We start from the raw sequence: 11,012 nt of genomic DNA, 5'->3' as shown, positions 1-11,012 counted from the left end.
CTCTCACACTCTCTCCCTCCCTACCTTCCTGCCGGTCGCCATCTTCAGGTCTAATTTTAAAAGTCTGATCTTTGGGAGAATGCTAAGAATTTGCTATTTCATAACAAGGAAAGTAATCTTTTCACAGGGAATAAGTTTCTGTAAACAGAGACATTAATGTTTTACATGCAGTTTTATTATTTAAATTAAATTTATTGGGGTGACATTGATTAATAAGATTACATAGGTTTCAAGTAGAATATTATACTAAGCAAAATAAGTCAGACAGAAAAAGTTAAGGACCATATGATCTCACTCATATGTGGGATATAAAACTGAAAGCAATAAATGAATAAAAAAACTCATAGTCAATAGCTCAGTTCTACATTTCATATCTAAAACTGTATTCCAAATAGAAATATGGGGCTTAGCTTTCTCAGTAGAAAATAACCATTCAGTAGTTTCTAAAAGTGAATTTAAATACGAATTTCGAGGAAAACAATATTTCTCGTGTAAAAGTCATATTTATGAATCAAAGGCATAAACCAAAACTAAGATTATTAAAGTTGACCATGATATTGATAATTAAGTCATATCAATCTGGTAAAATAATACCAGCTAAAGCTAATGAAGATGAGTTGCTTTAAATTTCTCAGGAAAACACACTAATTCTAACACCATTAATTAGAACCTTTCAAGTGATGGAGGAAATATAAACACCTGAACTTGGAGGCAAAGAAATGTAAAGTATAAGTGTGCTGCTATCTGATGTGTCACAGAAATGGTAGTGCCCTTTAGTCTTGGGTACCTTAGGTCAGAGACTGTTACCACCATCTGGCAACTCTGATGGGTGCCATCCAACTCGTGGCTGGAATTAAATTACACAATGCCTATCAGAACAGAGAGAGACTAATGAAAACATTTTACCTTATTGATGCAAATTATGCAATCAAATTACATAAACCTTGGCTGAGAAGGGGCCAGTTCAAAGGGGTCAATTTCCCATTTTATAACAGTACATCAAAACAGAAAATCCACAGTGCCTTTCAAAAGCCCTACATTGAGAAAAACAATAATCAAGAGGAACAAGCAAACATTGTTTCATTTACAATTTACTAGCTCTTCCAGTGTTTCATAGAGAGAAGAAAGTTTCAATGATCTTACATGATGATAGGGACAAAAGGTGGACTTATACGATATTGGACAAATGTCTAGATTGAATCAGACTATTGGTGTAGCTTTTCGGTCAATGGGTAACATGGGGCAGTTTTCCAAACCAGGCAATCTAGTAGCTCACAGAGGGTAATGTAAATATCCTAAAATGAAAGAAAAAAATTTACTTGCAACCCAATTATCAATATCTGTATTCACTTGCACACATTCTAATCTATTCTACTAAGACTTTCATGTGTTCCCACTATGCCCTAATCACTTTTCAAAGTGCCAGAGTAACAGCACTAAAGCACCGCCTCTGCCATTATGGAGTATAAGGTCTTATTTTATACCATATATACACCTATTTTGATAGTTCTTTGTCTCTAATAATAAGTCCACCAGATGATTGTGATAATGAGAACTAGGCCAAAGCCTAGGGGAAATGCCACTATTGGTCAAGAGCAGAGTGTACTTCCCAGGGAACCTCATTTCTCTTCACCAGGGATGAGGGCCATATAAGGCCTGCAAAATCATTTGATCTGGCCCTGCCAAGGCAACCACAGGCAGGACTTGAAATTCAACAAATCTAGGAGCTTTTTTCATAGCAACATAAATTTATATTAAGTGAATTATGTTAAGCGAATGATGTTATAAATACACAAATGGCCCTTGGCAGAAAAAAAGGTTCCCCAACCCTGCTCTTCACTCTAGGTTCAAATTTGCTAGAAAGGGGACCATCACTCAGGATCTTCAGGCTGGACATGTGTAGGTAAACCAAAAGAGGCCCTTCTGTCCTTTTTGGTCATGCCTTGAATTTAGAGACCTGAGCTATCTATGTGGGGCTAACAGTACCAATAAGATTTGAAGGCACTACTGGACAATACCTTTTTGGCAAACTTACTCCATCTATCACATGCACAGGCTGAAGCAAATACCAACACTGATATAGTGGAGGACCAAAATGAACGTACCTTAAAGATGGAAAGGAGTAAGCATATGTAATGTTGGTTACACTATCTCATACTGGTTGTTTGTTATAGCGCGAGAGAGGCAGTAGGCGAGAAAGATTCCAATCAGCTGGAAATAAAATACAAGCAAAATTAAATACACACACCAAAGAGCTTAAAGACCTCAGGGTGTAGGTAGAATCTCCTTAACTTCTACTTCACTAATGATTTCCTTCCTGACGTTTTTCTGGATAGTTATGTTTGATACTATGCAGCATCTAGGTCACATTCAAAGGATATAAGCGAAGTTCTACTACTACTGTGACCTGGAATTTCACAACTGTAACTGACAAAAATCACCCAAGGAAAAGTCTAAATGTCATAATTTTGGGGAAACACTTCTTCCTCTTCCTCTGTTATCAGAAAAAAAGGGTATAACTTAGAATAAGAATCTCATCCAGTAAAATTTCCATGTGAGGACAGAGATTTTCCTGGAGAGTCTAGAGCAGCGTTGCAGTGCTGGCAATGGTGTGTAATACCAAACCTCTCCTGTCCAATAAGATCACCACTGACCACCTGTGGCTTTTCAAGATTTCAAATAGGAGTAGAGTAACTGAAGAAACAAAATTTAAATTTTATTTAAGAAACAGAACCTTTAAAATGTAGCTAGTGGATATTTTCTTAGACAAAGCAGATTCAGATATAGCTATGCCTACTACTTTAGAAATATATTAAGATTAGACTTCATCAATTACATAGGTCAAAATGCTTTTAGTCTTATCTCCACAATGTTTAATAGGAAAAATACCCCCTAAGTAAGTTGTCTAGAGCAGGGGTCCTCAAACTACGGCCCGGGGGCCACATGCAAATACAAATATTGTATTTGTTCCCGTTTTGTTTTTTTACTTCAAAATAAGATATGTGCAGTGTGCATAGGAATTTGTTCATAGTTTTTTTTTAAACTATAGTCCGGCCCTCCAACGGTCTGAGGGACAGTGAACTGGCCCCCTGTTTAAAAAGTTTGAGGACCCCTCCTCTAAAAGGACAGTGATGTCAGTGACGCACAAGCCTACAACTGTGAGGTAAATTCAAGAAGAGAAGTCAGTACCGGCCGGTGTGGCTCAGTGGTTGAGCATTGACCTATGAACGAGGAGGTGAGGGTTCGATTCCTGGTCAGGGCACAGGTTGAGGGCCCAGGTTGAGGGCTGGATCCCCAGTATAGAGCTCAGGGGTCCTCAAACTACGGCCCGCGATCCACATGCAAATACAAATATTGTATTTGTTCCCGTTTTGTTTTTTTTACTTCAAAATAAGATATGTGCAGTGTGCATAGGAATTTGTTCATAGTTTTTTTTTTAAACTATAGTCCGGCCCTCCAACGGTCTGAGGGACAGTGAACTGGCCCCCTGTTTAAAAAGTTTGAGGACCCCTGGTCTAGAGCCACAATATAGACTTTTCATGCTATAGTGAGACATAGCAAAACTCCAGAAATACAACTTGAATCCACAACATAGTACCCACCTAAAATAATAGGCACATATTGAATGTGGGTTTGTATGATCTAAATTTTAATAGGCTGGGACTTACATGCAACTCATCAGGGAGTTGCAGCTCAGGAAAAAAGAAAGAGATTCTAATAATGTTTTAGAATCTTGACTGACTGCAGAGCAAAGCAAGGTTCCGGTCTATCTCATATTTTGTTTAATGAACTGTGATGCTGGAAAGTTGCCATAACTAAGAGGGCACCAGGTTTTTCTACAGTTAACTGCTTTCCAAAGATATACACGGCTAGAAGTTAATTTTAAGCCTTGCTTTTTGTAGTTTCAAGGAATGACTGGCCATGTAAAAAGAAGAGGTAAAATGGTAATAAAAACTTAAATCTGTAGTTATGGAAAAATGTAAGAGCTAAGACATCAAAAAATTGGAATGAAAAAGGCAAAATATTCCTTTCCAAATAAGCTAAATAAAAATCCAATCACAAATGATTTACTACATATGCTTCATGTACTGTGATGAGCAACTGAGAGTTGTGAAAATGTAACTTCTTTGAAAATGCCCACTATCCAAGGCCCTGAAGCGAAAACTTGAAGCCTTCAAAGTAGAAATCTTCTAGCTGACACCTATAAGAGTGATGAAACAGTTCCTAAATACATGGATTTACCTGGAAACAAGCAACTCCAAAGGAAATTCCAGCAACAACTCCCATTTCTGATTCTATAATGGTCATCACCTTTATAAAACAACCCTAATGGGAGAGAAAAAAACTATTAAGTACAGCATGAGCAACAATATTTTGATCATACATGTTGGCAGAAAGATGAACTTTGGATACACTAGCCTTTGCCATTTTATTAAAGTTTACTCTTTCATGTAACAAACACTGTCTCCTTTCAAGCACACTGTTTTTGGTAGAACTTTGAGGAACAGAAGTTCCACCTTTTGGATTATACATTTAAAAAGCATTTCTTGCTGGTTGTATGAACTCAAATCACGCATTTTCTGAGTTTCAATTTCCTCATTTATTCAATGAGAATAATACCTGCCCTATTTCAGATTATGTGTATTGTGATTAAAAACTAAAAAGTGAGGCAACTCTGTATTCAGTTAATATCTTCAAAAAAATTATAAAAGGCTCCTTACTTCATTGTTTACTTTATCGGCATCCCTCTGAGGAGAACAATCTTCAACTTTACAGCAGCTCTTGGGAAATCCTTTTTCTATGTAATAATTAGTATCCTTCCAATCTCTAAAGTTTGTGGCACCACAACAATGTAACTGAAAAATCCCAACAAAAACATTGATACTTCACATTACAACTTTGTAGTCAAACATTTAACCTATCATCTTAGATTATAATTTGTGTTCCAAACAACATTGGGACGGGGACAGGTGCAGGGTGGAGGGGGAAATAGGGGACATCGGTAATACTTTCAACAATAAAGATAAATTTTAAAAAACATTTATTATATGTAATTATTTTTTGTGTGGCTGTCCTTAATTGGCATTATAATTCAAAAGACGAACACTTGTTTCAAACACCAAATGTTTCTAACATTTTTGGACTGGCCTTACTTTCCTGCTATTGTTGGTGCTAACAGGACTTGGGCCATGATGTCAGTGGGGACTGAAGTGTTGCACATGTGAGGAGAATGATTAGGATAAAATGGAGATATGTCCCTTAGTATCGTCATACTCTTCTTTTCAGGGAAATATCTTCATTCTCTACTGATCTAAGATTATAATGAGAGCATAGGACAAGTGGACCCTGTCTTCTTCTCTCAGGGGATAGGGGCTGTGTCCCCCTCTTGAGAAGACACCTCCAATGATCACTTACCGTACTTTGAATCTTGTCTACTGCATTGCTTCTATAATCTCCCGTAGCATTATACTGCTTTAAAGCTTTCTCATAATTATTCTTAAAGCTGTCCTTAATCTACAGCAAAGAAACACAAGGCCAATAAACAAAGTCAAATAAGAAATTCCTTCATCTGACAGCAGCAATATGCATGGTAATTAACTTCTATGGACCAATCCTGTCCTCCAAGGGATATAGGTTAGCCGAGGGGACTACTAAATGTTTGTAAGCAAACCATTACAATAAAAGATGATAACCACTACAAGTTCAAAGTGCTATGGGAGCATGTATTTATTCAAGTGGCAGCTCTGTTCTGCTGTATTCACCCCACCCCAATCTTTATCCAGTTTTAATAGCACAAATTTGATGCCTGTGGAATGTTTAAGCTACTTCACTTTGGGAGGATGCACTACCACATTGTAAAAAATACTCTCATTGATGAGCCTTCACTACTCACTGAATCATTTTGTAACCCCAGGCTTAACAGAGTGGAATGCTGATTCCTAATTCAATATTAAGGTTTTCATGATGTGCATTAAGTATATCCAGTCTTTTCTGTGTGGCATAAATGGAGATGGTATCAATTTTGTGCTTTAAATAGTTTCCTATCAAAGTTATAAACTGTACCATCTCCACTTTAATAGGTACTTATACACAGAAAAATTACTAGAAATACATGTAATTATGGGCATCTTTAATTTTGTTCATTTTCTAAATTTTTTTATATTAAAAGTGGACTAGAATTTTTACAAGAAAGCCATTCTTGTTAGCTATGAGTTGCAAAAATAAGGCTTTAAAACACAACTGTAAGTGATTTTTAAACTAGTCAAAGTTGTCTTTAACTCTGTGATTTAAATGAATCCATTTTTATCTCCCGAACTCTGGCTTACCTCATGTCTGAAAACAAATCCAACAATGGCAGCGACCAGTTCAACCAAAAAAATGAGAGTCAGAAACATTGCATACTGCAAGATAAAAAAAAAGTCTAAGTCAGCATAAATTAGATACATCACAGCAGCAAAGGGAGTCAAGGGAAAATGGTCTCTTCAATCAGCATGTTTTTTACTGAAAAGGATAGGGAAAGCACAACAAAAGTGGTAACTGGCAGCTGAACTATTACTTGGTAAGTTTTCATAAGGAACTGAGAAATCTTAAAAGGCCATGGCCAGTTCCAAAAAAGCAAAGCCCACTTCTAAGGAAAATAAGGACTCACCAGTTTTAGCATCCACGCAGAAGCTCGGCAGGTAGCAAAACAGCCAAAGGTGCCCAAAAGAATGATGACAGTGCCAGTGCCGATGAGCACGAAGGGAACATTGGTGGCCTTCTCATTTAAAAGGGAGAAATAATTCTCCAGGCTCACCTTGCCCCAAATGCCAACGGCAAGAAGGATAACACCAGTGATCTATGTGGGAAATCAGAGAATAAAAAGTTATACACTGATTTGAATAGACTTAAAAGTGATATATGTATATCCAAACCACAAACCACTAGGTATTTAAGTAACAATAGGTGTGACAATTATTTAGCAGTCCATGGCCACAGAGCTGTGGCTGGGATGTGGCAGACAAGGAGGGGGAGGGGTCTAAAGGGGATCTGCTCAAAAGGACAGGCCTTTATAAATCCACAGCTGGATCATTTTAGGTAGCCCAGGTAGCCAGGGTGAAGCCAGGGGGCAGCTAGAGAAGGCATCTTAATAAAATCCTTAAACTTCATCTGTTTTGCTGTATAAACACAAACCCAGGGTATCAAAAGTTTCTTAACTGTCTTACTCCTGCTTAATAAAACCTTCCTGGAGGAGCGGGGTATTTTTATGAATTCCAGAAACTTCCCCTTCCCCCAACATCAGAGATGAGTACAAAGGGATGGTACACAAAAGCAAGTCCAAGGATAGATTGGCGGGAATGGGGCCATTACCATACTTACCTGTGAAATACTCCCCTCTTTATGAAGCAGTGAAAAGAAAGAGACTATTATGCAAGCAAAAGCCCTCAGAGTGGCCGGCCCAGCCCTGCTTCTCTAAAGGTCCGGGGACACCCTCTGCATACCCTGGAGGGTAAACTCCCTTCCTCGCCGCCCCCACCCCACCCCCACCCCGCATCGAATTTGAATGCTGGGCACGTCTGGGTTCCTCAGTTCAGCCTACCGGCCGCCGCCATCCCGCACCACGACCCCGGCAAGGGCGAGATGCACGCGCTCAAGCCCCAGCAACTCGTCGCCTGAGTCCCCACAGCACCTCTGCCCAAATCTCTCCACCCCATGTCTCCCCTGGAATCCCGGACCTGAGCTCCCTCCGCTCAGGGTCACACCCCCAACCCAAGCCCAGGGTCCCCTCCCGTCCCCGGGCGCCTCCGTCTCTCACCCAGAATATGAAAGTGTAGATCAGAAGGACGCTCTTGAAACAAGTGATGACTGGTTTAGTCTGCAGTCTCCGAGACGGGGACGCCATGACTAGCCCAGGACCCTGCCCGCCGGACTGGGGATCAGAGCCGAGGAAGCGAGAAGCGGCGTCCCCGAGTCTCCCCGGAAACTGCCGAACACTTACGAGCGTCCACAACTGAGAAGAGCCGGAAACACTGTTCGGTTTCTAGAGGGTGAAGTCCTGAAGGTTGCCCGGAAAGTGCGACAATTTCCGAGCGCCCCCTGCCGAAGATTACTGAAAACTATATACAAAGGTTCTAGTGTTGGGAATTTCTTAGATCTTTCGGTGGACCTGGCTTCCTTTTTGCACTAAAAATCTTCCCCGGTGCCCCCCCTCGCCCCGCCTCTCCGCGGTTCTTATAACTTCATGTTTCTATCATCGTCAGCGCCCGCGCTGAGATTCGGCCTCGTCGGCCCTTAGTTCCCTAAAAGGAAAGAAAAGAGTAAAAAGTTAAAAGTGACCTAAGAACACTTTCATTACATGGCAAAATACCCACAAGAAATGTATTTCCAAGGAGGAAGCGGGCTGCGAAGCGATACATGGAGTCACAGGTTTTGAGACAAAAACTGAAGGGAAAAGTGCGATTTACTTGAGGGGCGGGATTAGGCGGCTTTGTTTCTCACTTGTTCTGTGCTTTTCAATTTTTGAGCATTGTTTTATGTGGTGGGGAGAGAGCATAAAAATGAAAGGATTGTGGGAAATAATCGCTTGTTGAAAGAATTCCAAGCTAGGTATGACAGATTGATAATGCATTTTAGAATTTCCTCTTCTCATTCTCTAAGTAATTGGAAAGTTGAGGGGAAAGTGTTTAAAAGTAATTAATGCTGAAGCGGAAGTTCAGCCATTAGGGAAAACTTTTAAAAAGGGAAGGTGCTACAGAGAATGCCAGGTAAATGTGATCCCCTTTTAAATGTTAAAACTGAAAGGCACTCTATATTCCAACCCCTGGGTTTTCAGATTAAGAACCAGCTGATCATAAAGAGGCTGACATCTAAGGTCACACAGCTAATAGCAAAACCAAAATTTACTGTGCTAGTATTATTTTTCCTTTTAAATCATATGTGTAGGTAGCTCCATGTCCCTATGTTATGTTTCATGAACAGGTGGGTCTACATTGTTACAACACAGAACATGTAGTAAGGTCTGGTTCCTCAACTAAAGTGTAAGCTCTTTGAAGGCAGAGGCTGATAGTCTAGTGAGTGGGTGTTATTGCTACAGGACCACAGTTGCCTAGCCAACTGACACAAGCTTAACATCATAAATGGGCATTGAGTAGTATTGCTATGGCAAAAAGTGAAAGAGAGACGAATGCCCAAACCTTTTTACTTGAAACCTTGCTTTAAATGTATACCAGAAAACAGGAATGTTCCATTGATTTGGTCACACAGAGCTTCCCTGTGCTTCGAATATTGACCTAGGACCAGCTCCTTTTAGCATCCTGCCAGATGTCTGAGGCCCTAGAGAGCAACTATTGGAGAATGAATTACTTGTACTGCCAGGCTTTACCCTAGAATTTTATCCTAAAATTACAAAAGCCTAACACAAGAATACATGCAGAGAATGGGTAAATGATACATCTATAATCCTATTAGCACTGAGGCAAGGTCACCAGGGAATATACATTAGCATACATCAACTTTTCAAGTACCACATATGCCAAAGCTACAGGAAATAACTGTAAGGGGGACTCTAAGTGTATATTATTTAAAGATTTCTTCTCTGAGAGGTTCTCCTATTAAACAAGTATCAAAGGAAGTCCTGCTAATTCCTTGTCATCTTAAATAGAAGTTTCCTCTGAAATTTAGGTTTGTACAGTGTCCTGGAAGGGATTTTCGTTGTAAGCCCCAGAGCAAAGAAATATTTTTATGGCTGAAGAAAAAACAAAATAGTCAAAGCAAAAGCCACATCTTATTTCCAAAAATGTGTTGATTTTTCTCCTCTCCCTTCCTCTGACACTCACAACACTGCTTTGTTTGAATAGCAGTCAGTGCCAAATTAAACCAGAAGCTGACGTGGAATTTAATATTCTTGTGGCCACAACACCTTGCACCTCTGTCTCCCACCCTGCTACACCCCCATCCCCACCATGCCACCAAACTCAGTTCAGTTTAGTTCCAATTTAGGTGTGGGTTTGATTCCAAACCCAGACCAAAGAGGCATCTAATCACATCTAAGGCAATATAAGAACTAATTCTCTAGGTCAGAAGATAAATTTATTCTTTAAAGTATTAATAATGACTGTAACATTGACCATTGGCTATGTACCAACCACAGTTGTTAAGCACTCAACACGTGTCACAATATGTGTACATCATAAAAGCCATTATTGTGATGTCAAGACTACTACTGGCAGCAACTTACAGATGAAGAAAGAGGTTCAGAGAGGCTAAGTACATTGCTTAGAACTAAGCCCTGCCAACTTCTATTTTCATCAGAAACAGGACTCTGTAATGAGACATGGCTGCCATTGTACAAACGGCCATCTCGGCTGGGAATGACCCTACCAAAGACTGCTGTACTCAGACACTTAGCCATGAACAAGGGCTCTTTGGAGCCCTTGAAATACAAGAACCTCAATCATTTCCCCAATTTTGCCTTGTATTTGGAGTTTTTTGTTGAGTTTTATTTTTGCCTTCACTCTAATAGCCCAAATACCTAAAAAGTTACCCTTCCCTTCCCAGAGTGGCGTGTAGAGCGTTCAGTACTTTTTCTGGTTCAACCTCTTAGTCTCTCCCTCTTTCTAATTACAAAAACACATGTTTGGTACTGGAAATGTGGGAAACAAGGAGAATATTTTCTTAACTATTGTTGCTGCTTGTTTTACACTAAATATTTAGTAGGAGTCTTTGTACCTTTCTTATTAACTTCCTGTAACCTTGGAGATTAGGTTTACTTGTTTTTCTTTGGCATTTAAACTATGCTTCCCCCAGCAAATATGATATCAACTTATTTCCTACTGCTTTTCCAAAGTTAAATGGACACATTATGATTATCTCCCCAAGAAACAAGACGTTCCCTATTCCCTTCCCACCCTCCTGCCCTTCTCAAAATTTCTGCCCCCTACTTAAGTACTTAAGGTTAAACTCAACCCCAACTCAAAGAGATCATCCTTTCTCCACCCCCAATACAAATCACCATCCCCCCACCGCTCCTCCTT

At 39.7% G+C, this 11,012-nt stretch overlaps 1 protein-coding gene across 2 annotated transcripts in view; it reads right to left on the bottom strand.

Annotated features, from left to right (window-relative positions):
- Positions 1-265: 265 nt before the first annotated feature.
- Positions 266-11,012, bottom strand: part of TSPAN6 (tetraspanin 6) — a 10,962-nt gene continuing 215 nt past the window's right edge. The window contains exons 1-8 of one of the 2 annotated variants that reach the window (XM_005869896.2): positions 7,796-8,086; positions 6,650-6,838; positions 6,327-6,401; positions 5,416-5,514; positions 4,722-4,856; positions 4,243-4,326; positions 2,106-2,211; positions 266-1,295 (exon numbers count right to left, since the gene is read on the bottom strand). In XM_005869896.2, coding sequence (XP_005869958.1) covers positions 2,143-2,211; positions 4,243-4,326; positions 4,722-4,856; positions 5,416-5,514; positions 6,327-6,401; positions 6,650-6,838; positions 7,796-7,882 — 738 coding nt within the window. In that variant the 5' untranslated portion in view covers positions 7,883-8,086 and the 3' untranslated portion in view covers positions 266-1,295; positions 2,106-2,142. Of the gene's footprint in view, positions 1,296-2,105; positions 2,212-4,242; positions 4,327-4,721; positions 4,857-5,415; positions 5,515-6,326; positions 6,402-6,649; positions 6,839-7,795; positions 8,280-11,012 lie in introns of those variants that run through there. The other variant, XM_014542621.1, reaches the window with a different exon arrangement.

This window comes from Myotis brandtii, unplaced genomic scaffold, assembly GCF_000412655.1.
Source record: "Myotis brandtii unplaced genomic scaffold, ASM41265v1 scaffold305, whole genome shotgun sequence".
NCBI classification, from domain to species: domain Eukaryota; kingdom Metazoa; phylum Chordata; class Mammalia; order Chiroptera; family Vespertilionidae; genus Myotis; species Myotis brandtii.
This window is presented reverse-complemented; position numbering and strand designations above follow the sequence as displayed.